This window comes from Orcinus orca, chromosome X (genome assembly GCF_937001465.1).
Source record: "Orcinus orca chromosome X, mOrcOrc1.1, whole genome shotgun sequence".
In the NCBI taxonomy this organism is placed as follows: domain Eukaryota; kingdom Metazoa; phylum Chordata; class Mammalia; order Artiodactyla; family Delphinidae; genus Orcinus; species Orcinus orca.
The window spans coordinates 120,513,597-120,530,031 of record NC_064580.1 but is presented as its reverse complement, the minus strand read 5'-3'; the positions used below and the strand labels follow the sequence as shown (position 1 = coordinate 120,530,031).

Genomic DNA, 16,435 nt, shown 5'->3' with positions numbered 1-16,435 from the left:
TCCTGCACGTGAACCCATTGCTCCTGTAGGCAGGTCCACTAACCATTTACTGGAATATTTTTGCCTCCACATCTTTGCCATTCTCCTCCTTAGAATGCTCTCCTACTTCCAGTCTGTGTCTCCAAACGCTATTTGTATTTTCAAACTGATTCTTATTTTTACAAAAATAATGCACGTACATAGTTTAAAAGTTAATTATAAGGAAAAAGACAAGGTTGCACACTCTCACCACTCTTATTCAACATAGTTTCGGAAGTTTTAGCCACAGCAATCAGAGAAGAAAAGGAAATAAAAAGAATCCAAATCAGAGAAGAAAAAGTAAAGCTGTCACTGTTTGCTGGTGACATGATACTATACACAGAGAATCCTAAAGATGCTACCAGAAAACTACTAGAGCTAATCAACGAATTTGGTAAAGTAGCAGGATACAAAATTAATGCACAGAAATCACTTGCATTCCTATACACTAATGATGAAAAATCTGAAAGAGAAATTAAGGAAACACTCCCATTTACCACTGCAACAAAAAGACTAAAATACCTAGGAATAAACCTACCTAAGGAGACAAAAGACCTGTATGCAGAAAATTATAAGACACTGATGAAAGAAATTAAAGATGATACAAATAGATGGAGAGATATACCATGTTCTTGGATTGGAAGAATCAACATTGTGAAAATGACTATACTACCCAAAGCAATCTACAGATTCAATGCAAAATGCAATCCCTATCAAACTACCACTGGCATTTTTCACAGAACTAGAACAAAAATTTTCACAATTTGTATGGAAACACAAAAGACCCCAAATAGCCAAAGCAATCTTGAGAAAGAAAAACAGAGCTGGAGGAATCAGGCTCCCGGTCTTCAGACTGTACTACAAAGCTACAGTAATCAAGACAGTATGGTACTGGCACAAAAACAAAAATATAGATCAATGGAACAGGACAGAAAGCCCAGAAATAAACCCACGCACATATGGTCACCTTATTTTTGATAAAGGAGGCAAGAATATACAATGGAGAAAAGACAGCCTCTTCAATAAGTGGTGCTGGGAAAACTGAACAGCTACGTGTAAAAGAATGAAATTAGAACACTCCCTAACACCATACACAAAAAAAATTCAAAATGGATTAAAGACCTAAATGTAAGGCCAGACACTATCAAACTCTTAGAGGAAAACATAGGCAGAACACTCTATGACATAAATCACAGCAAAATCCTTTTTGACCCACCTCTTAGAGAAATGGAAATAAAAACAAAACTAAACAAATGGGACCTAATGAAACTTCAAAGCTTTTGCTTTTCCTTTGCCCAGCAAAGGAAACCATAAACAAGACGAAAAGACAAGATGAAAAAAAAATGGGAGAAAATATTTGCAAACGAAGCAACTGACAAAGGATTAATCTCCAAAATTTACAAGCAGCTCATGCAGCTCAATAACAAAAAAACAAACAACCCAATCCAAAAATGGGCAGAAGACCTAAATAGACATTTCTCCAAAGAAGACATACAGATTGCCAACAAACATATGAAAGAATGCTCAACATCACTAATCATTAGAGAAATGCAAATCAAAACTACAATGAGGTATCACCTCACACCAGTCAGAATGGCCATCATCAAAAAATCTACAAACAATAAATGCTGGAGAGGGTGTGGAGAAAAGGGAACCCTCTTGCACTGTTGGTGAGAATGTAAATTGATACAGCCACTATGAAGAACAATATGGAGGTTCCTTAAAAAAACAAAAATAGGGCTTCCCTGGTGGTGCAGTGGTTGAGAGTCTGCCTGCCAATGCAGGGGACACGGGTTCGTGCCTCGGTCTGGGAAGATTCCCATGTGCCGCGGAGCGGCTGGGCCTGTGAACCATGGCCACTGAGCCTGTGCGTCTGGAGCCTGTGCTCCACAACGGGAGAGGCCACAACAGTGAGAGGCCCACGTACCGCAAAAAAAAAACCAAAAAAAAAAAAATAGAACTGCCATATGACCCACAATCCCACTCCTGGGCATATACCCTCAGAAAACCATAATTCAAAAAGAGTCATGTACCACAATGTTCATTGCAGCTCTATTTACAATAGCCAGGACATGGAAGCAACCTAAGTGTCCATCGACAGATGAATGGATAAGGAAGATGTGGTGTAGTGAGGTGGATGGACCTAGAGTCTGTCATACAGAGTGAAGTAAGTCAGAAAGAAAAAAACAAATACTGTATGCTAACACATATATATGGAAACTTAAAAAAAAAAAATGGTTCTGAAGAACCTAGGGGCAGGACAGGAATAAAGACGAAGACGTAGACAATGGACCTGAGGACATGGGGTGGGGGAAGGGTAAGCTAGGACAAAGCGAGAGAGTGTCATGGACATATATACACTACCAAATGTAAAATAGATAGCTAGTGGGAAGCAGTCGCATAGCACAGGGAGATCAGCTCGGTGCTTTGTGACCACCTAGAGGGGTGGGATAGAGAGGGTGGGAGGGAGACGCAAGAGGGAGGAGATATGGAAATGTATGTATATGTACAGCTGATTCACTTTGTTACACAGCAGAAACTAACACACCATTGTAAAGCAATTATACTCCAATAAAGATGTTAAAAAAAAAAAGCAGTTGGTATGAAAAAGGAAAAAAAAAGTTAATTATAAGACTTGTAAAGAGGGACTTCCCTGGTGGCGCAGTGGTTAAGAATCCGCCTGGCAATGCAGGGGATACGGGTTCGATCCCTGGTCTGGGAAGATCCCACATGCCGCAGAGCAACTAAGCCCATGCACCACAACTACTGAGCCTGTGCTCTAGAGCCTACATGCCACAAGTACTGAGCCCTCATGCTACAGCTACTGAAGCCCATGCGCCTAGAGCCCGTGCTCCGCAACAAGAGAAGCCACCACAATGAGAAGCCTGCACCCCGCAATGAAGAGTAGCCCCTGCTCACCACAACTAGAGAAAGCCTGCACGCAGCAACGAAGACCTAACACAGCCAAAAATAAATAAATAAAAATTTAAAAAAAAGACTTGTAAAGAGATAAAATAGAAGTCCGTTATCCCCTTCTTCTCCATTCTCAATTCGTACTCCTAGAGGCAAGCACTATTCATTATTTTAGCTGTTTCTTCTGGTATTTACCACATTATTTCTAAATAAAATAACTACAGTGAGATATTTTGACTTAATGACTTCCTATTTGGGAAGATAAAGATTTAGTCTTCTTATGCCACATCCTCTCCAACCTGTTCTCTATATTCCCGATATAGTTTAGCAGGATGTAGAATTCTGAATCAGAAATCATCTTCTCTGAATCTTGGAGGCCAAAATATATCCGAGTGAGTTCACCGTAGTTCGTAGTGATTGCCTTTTCCTTTCCCCTGAAATAAAATACCCCATCCTTTGAACAATCAGTTCTAGGACCGTGCATGCCTTTGATATGATTACTAGAATACACCTACTTCCCCTTTTTGAAAAGCAAAATGATATTAGATCATCCACAATCCCCTTGGACTTCTGTTCTCCATGATTACTAACCTCATTTGTCAGTACAGTACCCTCGGTGTAATTAATATGGGCTATTTGGAGCACTATAACAGGGAGCCCTGATCTCATCTGACAAAGTGACATTTAAGTTGAGATCTGAAAGATGAATAGCAAAGGCTGTGAAAGCATTCCTGCAGAGATGGCTGCAAGTGCAAAATCTGTCAGGGGAAAAAGAACGTTGGGAACTCAAGGGATAAAAGGTGGCCAGTGGAGTGTAGCTTGGTGAGTAAGGGGGAGAGAAGGCTCACTGGAGGCTAGAGAGGAAGGCAGCGGTCAGAGAATTCAGAACCTTGTAGTTGAGGTTAAGGCAAGAGTTGGGACTTATCCTAAAAGCAATGAGCAGCTACTGAAAAGTCATAAGCAGGGGAGTGATTTGATCTGATTTGTCTTCCAAAGACCTCTGTGGTTGCAGGGTGGGGAATGAATCGGAGAGGGCCAATAGTTAGGAAGATATGGGTAAAATTGGTTTTACATCAACATTAAGGCCAGCTTTGTAAGGGAGAAAGAAATTTCAAATGGGCAAAAGGTAGTCTTACGAGGTATTTTGGGGGTTTTTGTTTTATTTATTTATTTATTTATGGCTGTGTTGGGTCTTCCGTTGCGGCAAGCAGGGGCTACTCTTCATTGCGGTGCGCGGGCTTCTCATTGTGGTGGCTTCTACTGCTGCAGAGCACAGACTCTAGGCGTGGGCTTCAGTAGTTGTGGCATGTGGGCTCAGTAGTTGTGGCTCACGGATTCTAGAGCATAGGCTCAGTAGTTGTGGCACACGGGCTTAGTTGCTCCGCGGCACGTGGGATCATCCCGGACCAGACCAGGGCTTGAACCCGTGTCCCCTGTATTGGCAGGCAGATTCTTAACCTCTGCGCCTGGTGGAGACCTTTGAATTTCTTCAACTTGCTGATGGCCGTGATAGAGATGCTGATATAACAGCTTCAAATTTTTTTTTCTTTCTTTTCTTAGTATTAGACGAGGAAGTGACTCTTCCTTCTCATCATTCCCCTCCTGCTAGATCCCTGAATTGCTGATCAACCAATTGATCCCAGAAGCAATTTGCTCCCCTCCTTCCCAAGCATGAACTGATGAATCCGGTGCCCTAGTGGGTGTTCTGCCCATTTCCCATGGTGAGATTTCTGAGGGGTTGAGGTAGAAGGTGGGAAAGAGCAAGGGGGGTGATAGAGAAGAAGGGCTTCCAAGGGGCTTGCACGGAAATAGGGCAGCAGGACTGAAATGGTCAAGGAACATTTTCCCTTCCCTTTCCGAGACAGTACAAATTATATCTAGTCAAGCTGGTAATAGGGACAGAAGACTGCTTCCTCTGAACTCCTGCCTGCAGGAGCCTGGGGCTTCTACTGCAGTCAGCTGATGCACCACAAGAGTTGGTGTTATATACCAAGAGGTCTGACAGTTTAGACAGGAGGAAGTTAGTTTTTGCAGTTCTGTTTATGGAACTGGCCAAATGAAAATGCTGGGTGATGGTCCACTTTTCATAGCCAGTGACAACAGCTTTCTACAACACCTGGGTTTCTTTTGGAAGCTGTGAAGAGGCACTGAAAAGAACAAAAATAATTTCTTCTTATCTAAAAAAAACACCTCACAAAGGAAAGAAATTCTAAAGGATGGGTGTGTGAGAGTAACTCTAATTCAGGTTGAATTTGGATATGGAAATAAATTACCTTGCACAAATTTCATGTTTTGCTGAGCATATTTATGTGGAATTGCAGTTTTATAGTCAAGCAAATTAATCTGGACCCAAGAGTATAGGTGTTGTGATGAAATAAATTAGGAGGACAGAGAGATGGTGAAATTACAATAACAAATGAAAATATGACCAACAATACTGCTATATCTTGGGAGATCCTAAAAGCCTTGCTTTTAAGCTGGGCAACGTGGCAACGGCATGTGAGAAAATACACAATGATGTGTGAGAGAATACTGAAAAACAATTTCCAGTTCTCTAAATTTTTTTAAGTTGATCTGTTTGAATCTATAAGCTAAGTACATTTTTTCCATTCATTTAACAAAATTGAATATGGAAAGATATTACTTATTATTTATTAGTAAGCACTTGCATCCCCAAATGTCTAAACTCATTTTCTATTACCAATTTTATTGATAAGGATGTATTTTATTGATAAGGATTCTAGACTTATACCTAGAACAAATGGCAATACGCTCTTCCACCCCCAAATTCCAGTCAGTGTCTAGAATAGTGCCTGCCACATAGTAGGTGTTCAACAATTAGTGAATTAAATTACGTTAGTCGTTCTGCTCAATAAAAGGAAAGCCAGAAAACATACTTTTTCTATTTGAAAATAAATCTTTGAAAGAGTAGAGAGCAAAACCTTAGATCCATTTTGCCAATAAAATAAAATATCCTAATATCTGACTAACAGACATCTAACATAAATCTTAAAAATCACTAGATACAGCCTTAAGTGTGAGTAAACACAAGGAACCTTCATAGGGAAAGAACTGGAAACGCACGGTTTTACTTCTTGGCAATTAGGACAGTTTGGGAACATACCTTAAGTCTCCTGCGTTTGCACTTCGGTGAGGATGGGTACTCGTGGCTCACACTATCAAGTGCAAACTTCTAGGGTGTTTCTGAAGATCCTTTTGGGTTTGAGTTCCTCCGGGCCGTGCCCGCCCACACATGCTGGGCGTCTGCCAAGACGGTGTGTTCTTTTTCTTAGATTGTCCGGCACTTCCTCACCGACCTCTCCCTCCACCCTGGATTTTGCCCACTGCGCTCCTTCTAAAGCCTTCTCATATTGTAGGGTCCAGTTTAACCTCCAGCGCTTTCGAGAACGCTTCCCAGACCCCCTTTTCAGATTTACTAGCGCTCTCAGCACTTGGCACCTCTAGTCTAGCAGCCATTACTTCTAACCTGTTGTTTTGGCACGTGGTTAGCCCTGACCAGAGCGCGACACCTCCCCCCACTCTGGGGAGGTCTTTTAAGAAGTCGCCGTGTCCAGCCCTTAACACAGCCTGGTGCAAAGAAAATGCCCAGGAAAGGTCTGTTGAAATGAATCTAAACCCCAGAGGGGAAAAGGAGACGCGCTTGCGCCCAGCAGTAAAGGCCCTTCACGACCCAAGGGTAGGCCCGCGGTGTAGCTGGCCCCTGTCCCCAGCGGCACACTGGCAGGAGAAGGTGACACGGTAGTGGCTCGTGGAGATGCCCCTGAACTTCCTTTACTTATTTCTTCTTTACTTTTTCAGAGGAATCTGAACGTTCTGCTCCAACAGCCTCGGGGCACGCCGTAAAGGGCGGTGCAAACCGGGCGACGTGGGTTGGGACGGCCAGTCTCATGGCAATTCTAGCCTCGGCTTTCATATGTAATGTTTAAAGTTTCGCAAATTCCAGTTCTAAACTAGGAGCCGAGGGTGGAGAGCGTTTCCCGGTGCACAATTTTTCGCGTCCTAGGGAAGGCTCCGGGCATTCGGGGCTTTGCCTCACGTATCCTTTTCACATTTCCCACCGCAGGGAATCTACCGAGCGCTCCTGGCCTCCACTTCCAGCCCGAGCTGAGAACCGCGGTTCGGCCCAGCGGTCTCAGCCGCTTCCTCCTTCAACCCTCCGGGCAAATCCCGTGCGGGCGTGTGGGGGAGCTCCCAGCCCGCAGTACTAGGAGGAATAGGGGCGCGGCGGGACTACAACTCCCAGGCTGCTCTGGGAGAAGCGAGGGGGTGGGGACGAGAGGGAGGAGTTTGGGGAAGGGGGGTTGTCAGGGAAATCCCGCCCCGCTGCACAGCAGCAACGACACAAAGCCTGACTTTACAACCTAATAGAGAAAGTGGAAGTGAGACGGTTTAGGTGGGGAGACAGGACGAGAGAAAGAACCAGAGGAGGGAAAGCCGCGTAGGTGGGAGCGGAGCGAAGCAAGGGTAGTGGGGAGACCCGCGCCTTTCCAGATGAGGAGGGGGCGGCTTTCATAACTAATCCCCCCGCCCGCGCCCCGCCCCGCTCCGCCCCGCCCGCGCTGGGGTCTCTACAGCGCCCTGCCGGTCCCGGCTCCTCGCGCAGACCCCGGCTCCGCCCCGCCGGGAAGCGGGGAGCCCGGCTGTCTGGCGGGTTTGGGGCGGGCCGGCAGGCTGCACCGTGGCTCCCCAGCCCGGGTGCGAGACGAAAGCGCCGGGCGGGCGACGCGGCTGCCGCGGACTGAGGAGGGGCTGCGAGCGAAGCGGCGCGGCGGACGAGTTAGGGCCGGGGCAGGGCAGGCTGTGGCTCCCGCCCAAGCCAGGGGAGTAGTTTCGGGCTGAGGCGAGGTGAGGCGCGGGGCGCCTCGGGAGGGTCCCCGGTGGCCGCGAGCGGGGCGGAAGCACGCGGGCTGGCCGCAGGGAGGGCGGGCTGTGGCTCCGCGCCGGGGAAGAGTGCAGACGGCGGGGTGCCGAACCTGGCGCTGGTGGAGAGATCGGGGCGGCCCCCCTCCCTGCAGGAGGAGCCTAGCGCTCCTCCGCCATCCCTTCCCTGCGCGCTCGGCTCGCTTTCTCCGCGGGCTGCTGCGGGAGCGGCGGGGCGGCGGAGCTGGGGGAACGGCGGGGCCGCCGTCCCCGGGACGGGCGGGGCGGGGGCGGGCGGTGAGTGGGCGGGCGGTGAGTGAGGCGGGCGGGGGCCGCGGGTGCGAGGGCGCCTGGGGGCGGGGGGAGTGAGGAGAGCCGCTGAGGGCGGGCGGGGGGCGGGGCAGCCAGCCTCGCCGTCCGTTTCGCGCCGCCGGCCCACGCCGCAGTGTGTGTTGTGGACGGCACCTTCTCAGACAGCCCAGTAGAGCCCAGCTCGGCGCCCGGCAGCCTTCGACGCGATGTTCCGCCGGAGCTTTAACCGTTTTGTAAGTACACTCCCTGCGGCTCCACGCGTGCCGGTTTGCTTGCTCGCCGGCCCCTTCGTCCGGTCCCTCAGAACAATTTTCTGAGGGGATGACTCCATCTCTGGGAGACACCACCACCACCCGTTTTTACATTTTAACTGAAACACGCTGCACAGGCGGCCAGGGTGGGAAGGCAGGTAGGGCTCTCGGAGCAGCCCCCCACCCCGCCCCCGACCCCGGACAATTTGTCCGGAGCTTCCCGGGGCTGTTACAGACCCTACCTCGGACGGGGGGCCACCCTCGGGCTGGATGGGGAGGGACCCGTGGAGGGACCGACCCAGGGGCCCCTCGGTTTGCCAATTAGTCGAAGATGGCGTTTTATTATCTGGGAGGTTGCTTTCTTTTGTTTCCTTTGCCACGAGCACATGGAGGTAAACCTAGACCTGTCACCGTGGCCCAAAAAGGACCTGGGGGCTGAAGGGTGAGAGGCTGGGGCCGGCCTCAGCCTTGCCCGGGGCTCGGCCGGCTGCTGACCCGAGGCCGGGCAAACTTTGGAGACCCAGCCTAAGCCTCTCACCTTGAGGGTATAATAAAAGCGAGGGTGATCGTCAGGGTGGGTCGGGTGGAGGTGGAGACGCGAGGAGGCTGCGCCGCCGCTGCCGAGCGCCGGGTCTGAAGCCTCGCCGAGCCCCGAACACCCCAGACATTGACCCAGGGGAGAAGGAAGGGAGCTGCGGCTGGACTCCTCCGTCCACGTTGACCCCCTCCCACAACCCCAGAAAAGGGAATTTCATTGCCGAGGGAGTTTGGCACCGGGACAAGCGATTTCTGGCTACTGACTTTTTTGAGTAATCTGTTTACTCCTGGAGGGTACCTTAAGAATGGAGTAAAACCGGGACCATTTACTTCTATGCTGCTATTTGTAGCAACTTCCTTAATTGCAAGATGAGGTGGCGGGAATAGGATTTTATTTCTGCCAATGATGTGAAAGAAAGGGTTCGTATGTAAATTTTCATTTTTCTGTCCTTAGGAAAAATGGTTGAGCGCTGTGAGCGCCCACCCCCCCCTTCCAATGTCTGTTTGAGAACTTGTCGGTTTGGCTCTTTTCCTGCGATTATTCCAAATCGAAGCGTTGCTAGCATTTTTCATGCGTCGGATGAATTTACTCTCATGTTTTTCTGCGCTTGAAACTTTCCCAAATGTACCCTGGCTAAATGAAATAATTGTACATCCCATTTTAGAATGTTATTATCACAATAGTGCTATGTTAATGTTTTTCTAAATGTTTACCTCACCCAGAAGCCGTGTCTTATGAAATTGGAGCAGGTTTACCTGTGGCACAGAGCAGTAGAGGTTGTGCATATCAGGATTTTGAAATCCGTAGGAATTGGATTGTACTGGATGCTTTGCTAAAGCAAGTGACTGAAATTGGTTTCTCACATTTAGCCTGAGAAGGTAAAAGAGCATTGTACTTCATAGTTCTATTTCACATAGATTCTTGTGATCCTGGAGTGTTGTTTGGGGGTGACAAAAAGGGAAAGGTGACAAAGAGGACTAATTGTAATATTTGGGAAAAGAATAATCTTTTCAATGGCTCTCTTATACTGGAAAACAACTGGCCTCTGGTTCATAATAAATTCATTAGCTCAAAATTGAGATCATTTGAAACCAAACAACCCAAGTATCAGTCTAAAAGCCCCCTTTGCTTTTCTTTTGCTTAGCGTGATCTGCGTTTTATGAGTCTAGTAATGAAGCAGTGCTGGCCCAGGAAGCTAGGGCATGCAGCAGAATTTGCAGCAGTTGTTGAGGTGCCAGCCTGCAGGTTTGAGGCTAGTACTTTGCATCCCCGTCCAAGATCTCTGCAGAGAATCACTTACGCTCACACTGAAAAGAGCTTTGACCTCATTGTTTCGGCTGGAATGCCCAGCTGCTCACATTTTCCTGCGCAGCCAGGACTATGGTTAAGTCTCCAGCATTTGTACCAGTGCAGTAAATTGAAAGCTTCTCAGGAGTTGTATCTGATCCCTAGGCCTAGGCCAAGGAATTAATCTGCAAACCCTTGGACTGAATGTGAAACATGCTATCAAATACTCATTGCTAAAGAATGACTTCAAAAAAAATTTTTGGTGGTGGGGGGCGGCAAATTGTAGCTCCCCTAATCAGTGAGCCAAGCACTGTCCTCATCTTTAGCCTGGTAGAGATTGAGGGGCACTCCCATTTACATCACTAGAAGGATACAGTTAAAGATTTAGGTTGGCCTTGGCCTTGCACAGCAATGTACATGTAGTCTAAGTTGTGTGCTTTTATGTTTCAGAGATGGGGCTGTGAATTCCTTTCAGAATTGTGTGTTTGTGTGTGTGTGTACCTGTATGTATGTGAAATTGACTTTGAATGTGATGTAAATTACAGTGGTGTTGCTTATAGTTCTTGGTCACTGAAAACTAGATATTAAGTGTTAGGACAGGGCTTTACATTTTAAGCCTGACATGGGAAGTAGTATCAACTTCTATGGCTCAGTAGTGTTTGCTGAATCGTCTAAAAAATGCCAATTATTTCCCCAGGTTCTGCAGTTTCAAGCTAAACGAAGTAGTGATTCATTGTATTTTTTAAAGACATGGCCTTGACGTCTTTGCCATTAAAAATTGTCTTCTTTCCTTTCTGATGAATTAGGACTTTCCTTTTGACAGTTTTGAGGTAGAAAGAAATTGGTGGATTTGGTGTAGGATTTTCGGATTTAGGTATGTAGGGGGTGTCTTAAAAGATTTAAGAATTGGATGTCTACAAGTACAATAAAAGCACCGCCTGTTCCCAGTCAACATCTCTATTCTCCATAAATACAATAAATAAATAATAGTTGTTTTGTCTATACAATTTATTTCCTTTAAAAGCATGTGTTTTTTTTTTAGAAGGTTTTTTTTTTTTTTTTGGCTGCGTTGGGTTTTCATTGCTGCGCGAGGGCTTTCTCTAGTTGCGGCGAGCAGGGGCTATCTTCGTTGTGATGCGCGGGCTTCTCATTGCGGTGGCTTCTCTTGTTGCGGAGCACGGGCTCTAGGCGCACCGGCTTCAGTAGTTGTGGCTTGCGGGCTCTAGAGCACAGACTCAGTAGTTGTGGCGAATGGACTGGGCTTAGTTGCTCCGCGGCATGTGGGATCTTCCTGGACCAGGGCTCAAACCCGTGTCCCCTGCATTGGCAGGCGGATTCTTAACCACTGCGCCACCAGGGAAGTCCCTAAAAGCATGTTTAATTGGAAGTCTGGGCTAGTTGAGACTTAAGGGTCAGGGACTTTTATGTTATTTTGTCTTTTACCCTTCATAACATTCCTAGTGATTACAATAGCATTTTCACATGGGTTTAAAGGTTTAATGAGCGTCTAAACAATGAGAATTCCCCCCATTTAACTTAGTAAATTATTTCATGCTAATGATTCAAAATAAAACATTCCTTGATAAAGTAGATCAGGGGGCTTGGCCAAGTGGATGCGGTCTAATTAGCTTGTCAGAGACTGATATTAAACGGATATGAATTTCTGGATCATTGACATACAGAAGCTTAAGTTTTGAGTTGAAATACTGGAAAAAAATTATATCTCAGATTCTAGAAGCTCTTAAACTGCTTTGGTTCCATAAATCATGCAGCATATAGTAATGATATCACATAGAAAATTTTATATCTGTCAAAAGAGGCCCAGGACTGGAAAGAAATTAGACTGCATAAGGTATAATGAAAATTCAAAATAAGACCAAAAATATTCAAAATAGGTAGCCAGTTTACTACTTTGAGTCTGATCTCGGGTGGCCTCGGCCTACAGCGGCTTGAAGCAGGATTTAGGTTCCCCTGCCAGAGATTGAAGTCAGGTCACGGCAGTGAGAGCGCTGAATCCTAGCCACTAGACCACCAGGGCTAGTGGCCAGTGACAAGGACCTGGCCCGTCGGCTTTGTAGAAATGAATTCCCAAAAAGAGACGGAAAGTAGTAAAACAAGTGTTTATTAGGAGGAAAGAGGGCTCAGAGAGAGTCGTGCCCTCGTGGTAGTTTGAATCACTTATATGGGGTGTTTCTTCCAGGTTTCCCTTGGCCAATCATCCTCCTTTGCCTGATTCTTTTTTTTTTTTTAATGGATTTAATTTATTTATTTATTTAGCCACACCGCACGGCATGTGGGATCTTAGTTCCCCAACCAGGGATCAAACCTGTGCCTCCTGCAGTGGAAGCGTGAGTCTAAACCACTTGACCGCCAGGGAAGTCCCATGACTTTGCCTGGTTCTGAGTCCGTATTTGGTTTATCTCAGGGTCGGCCGATGTGTGTGCATGCATCTCTTAGCCAAGATGGATCCCAGCACAGAGGCCTATGGGTGGGTTGACATCACCTAGTGTGCGGTGGCGCCCCCTCCCTTTTGACCTCCAAGGAACCTTTCTGTGTAGTCAGGAAGGTCTTCTTAATCCGGAGAATGAGGAATATGTAGTCTCTTTATCTTTTCTCTGGGCAGGGCTCAGCTCCTCTCTGTTCTCGGTATTCTCTTTGTCTGGGAGTATCTGTCCACAGGGGACAAACTCCAGCTGCTCAGTCTGGGGCCCATCTCTCTCCTGCCTCAAGTCCAAGGCAAGGCCAGTCTAGTGAAGCAATATATGAAGGCAATTAATAAAATTCAGGTAATTTTTTTTTTTAGGAGCAAGGTTTTTTGTTTTCTCCTTGAATTATCATTATCAGGGTAATTAGACTTTTTTTCTCTGTTTCACCTTACTGAAATCCTTGGCCTGACTTTGCTGAGCATGGAAAATATTGATGAGTTTATTTTATTGTGTTTAGAAATTTATCTAAATGTATGTATTGCAATATTTTTGCATTTACACAAGCATTACAAATAGCCTGTGTGCATCTTGGCTCCTACCAGGTAGTTCATACGTGGCTGGGTTTAACAGGTGAATTTGTCCCTACTAAAAGCAACCTTTTATTATCATATTATATTGTAATTTCCTTTTAACTTATGTGGTACCTTACATTAGTCTTCCTCCGCTGGGAGAGAACCAACCCCTAATGCCCTAGGGAATCCATTGTTTGTAATACTCATCTCCTCTGCGTGCATCTTGAGATGAGGAATTATAGTTGAGAAAGACTGCCCTAGACTGTGAAAGCTGCTGGGGGCAAGGACAGTTGGCACAGTGCCTGGTGCATAGTAGGTGTTTGATAAATATTTGAATGAACAATTTTTATATGTTTCACATAAATAATAGCTTCCAGTTATAGACAGTGATATTTATAGTAAATTCTTCCTTATGAAGAACGATAAAAGAATGAGGAGTTCGGGCTTCCCCGGTGGCGCAGAGGTTGAGGGTCCGCCTGCCGATGCGGGGGACACGGGTTCGTGCCCCGGTCCGGGAAGATCCCACATGCCGCGGAGCGGCTGGGCCCATGAGCCATGGCCACTGAGCCCGCACATCCGGAGCCTGTGCTCTGCAATGGGAGAGGCCACAACAGGGAGAGGCCTGCGTACCGCAAAAAAAAAAAAAAAAAAAAAAAAGAAAAGAATGATGAGTTCTAGTTAATTGGGTGTGATATTTGTGATTTATAATAACAAATATATGTATATTTTGTCTTTGTTTCTGGCCCAGAGCTCCTAAAACCCTCTGAATTTCCAACACTGAGAGCAATAAAGGTGTCTTTTATTATGTTAATTAGGTGAATTGGAAAAGCACCTCAAGTTGGGGGCTGGTTACCAGAGGAACCAACCCTTTGATTAGAGGGTTGGAACTTTCAGTCCCACTCCCCTGATTTCTGGGGAAGGGAGAGGGCCTGGCGATTGAGTTTAATCACCAGTGGCCAATGGGTTAGTCAATCATGCCTATGTAATGAAGCCTCCACAAAACCCCAAAAAGACAGGGTTTGGAGAGCTTCCAGGTTGGTGAACTCGTGGAGATTTTGGGGACAGTGGCGCGCCTGGAGAGGGCATGGAAACTCTGCGCCCTTTTCCCATTCCTTGCCCTATGCATCTTCTCTGTTTGGCAGTTTCTTTTATAATGAACCGTTAATCTAGTAAGTAAAATGTTTCTCTGAGTTTTGTGAGCCTCTCTAGCAAAATAATCAAACCAAAGGAGGAAGTTTTGGGAACCTGATCTATAGCCAGTCGGTCAGAAGTACAGGTAACAACCTGGCCTTGAGGCTGGTGTCTGAAACCCCAGGCGGGGGTTGTTGGAACCCCCAGTTTGTAGTCAGTTGGTCAGAAATACAGGTGATCACCTGGCCTTGCTACTGGTATCTGAAGTGGCGGGGAGGGGATGGTTATGGGGGTAGTCTTGTAGGATTGAGTGCTTAACCTGGGGTAGCTGATGCTGCCTCTGGGTAGATAGTGTCAGAATTGAGGTGAATTATGGGACACCCAGCTGGTGTCTGAGAATTGCTTGTTGGTGTAGGGACCACCCCCGACATAGGAACTATGATCAGAACCTAAACATTGGGGTCTACTATATACTGATTACCAATTTTTAAAGTATTAGAATAAGTCTATCTAACGACAAAACTATACTGACCATCTCTTAGATGATTACACCATCTTATGATCTTGGAGAGCATTATTTCATTCAACAAATATTCACTGAGCATCTGTTATGTACTGGGCACTGTGGTGGGCCCTGGGACACATTGGTGAGCCAGACAAACTCCCTGTCTTCCTGAGATTAATGTCATTACATACACGGCTCAGAGGACACGGTGACTGCTCCACGCAACTTGAGTTTTTGTGAATTAGTTACTGTTGTGTACTTACTTGTCATTTGCCTTTCTACCAGAAATAAAGTGAGCAATCTCAGATGTTTTCTGGTTGTCTGGATTGCAGATGAAAAGGAATTTGTTGCATTTGACACCTTCAATATGACCTATACATGGCAAACTGCTTTTTTGCAAATAGATGTTAGTCCTGTCCTGTGTAAAGTGGGAAACCTATTTAGAAATGAATCACTATTACTTGAAATAAATATTAAATAACCTGAACACAAGTTTTTTCCTTTTTTTTCCTGATCTGGCTTTTACTGATTAAGCAACATAAAACTCTGAATCTTCTAAATACCTTCTGTAAGGGTTTACCGTTTGCTCCTTCTGTTTATGATTATTGTTCGTAATTCAAACCTTTAGTGGGTAATATTGAGTGCGTACAAATCAGGTAGCTTCCAGTGCTCTTAGTGAGCTTTTAGCAGAGGTGAGATTTGAGCAGGTAAAGCTGGCCATTTTCATATTGATGGAACTGTCCAAATGAGCAGCTGGGCAGTGGGTTCTGGGAGGTAAATGATGGCCAGTGGGCCCTGGGAGAACCATAACTAACATCCCTGTGTCTGGATGATGTGCAGAGAACTAGCCCATGAGTGAATTCAAATACTGGTTTGTTGAGTGATGGAAAAAAATCATTAAAGCTGACTGCTTGTCTAACCTGGTTGATCAGTTCTCCCAAAGAGGTGAAAGCGTGGGACACAAAATAAAAACACTTTTTTTTTCCCCTCAAGGTGGTGGGGTTTCCTCTACATCTAGTGCTTTATATGGAATAATCTTTTGCATCTGGAATTCTTGAGATTGGGAGGAATTTTCAGGTTGGGAGGAGTGAGGTTCGAGGCTTCCACAAGTGAAGTAGGTGCTGTTTTCAAGTTTATTTCCGTTCACTTAACACTTACCTTCCTGGCCTGGGATAAAGGTAGATCAGTGGTGATTGTTAAACAAACATTAGCACGACTGCAGCATATGTTAACACTACCGCAGTTTAATGATGAATGAGTAATCAGCACTGCAGATATGGGCGAAGGGTGCCCTGTGCCAGCACACTGGCAGACAACCCCTCAATTACTGCCGTGTATGGAGGGATTGCTGGTTCGGCTGACTTCTTGATTATCTGAGGTTTATAGATAATGTTGGACCGTGGATATCCAGATTTGGGAGGTTAATATGTATTTGTGAAATACAGATTGTCATCAGTTTTTTGCCCCATATTTATTTAATAGAATATGGGAGGATTGGTGAAGACTACCCTGTTCAAGCAGATGCCGTGTATTTTTTTAGACTCCTCCATTATATGCTGTCTTAAAGCATTACGGTGGCTGTATTTTCCTAGTCTCTTTTT

General features: G+C 45.9%; 1 protein-coding gene across 10 annotated transcripts in view; it reads left to right on the top strand.

Moving 5' to 3' along the window:
• The first annotated feature begins 8,171 nt into the window (after window positions 1-8,171).
• The window catches only part of ATP11C (ATPase phospholipid transporting 11C), a 173,895-nt gene continuing 165,631 nt past the window's right edge, over window positions 8,172-16,435 (top strand). For 7 of the 10 annotated variants that reach the window (XR_007474695.1, XM_033403643.2, XM_033403638.2 and 4 more), the window contains exon 1: window positions 8,172-8,357. Coding sequence is in view for 9 of the 10 variants with exons in the window: in XM_033403643.2 (XP_033259534.1) it covers window positions 8,331-8,357 (27 nt within the window). In the remaining variant the exon portion in view is untranslated. The remainder of the gene's footprint in view (window positions 8,358-16,435) is intronic. The other 3 variants (XM_049704397.1, XM_033403639.2, XM_033403637.2) reach the window with 1 other exon arrangement.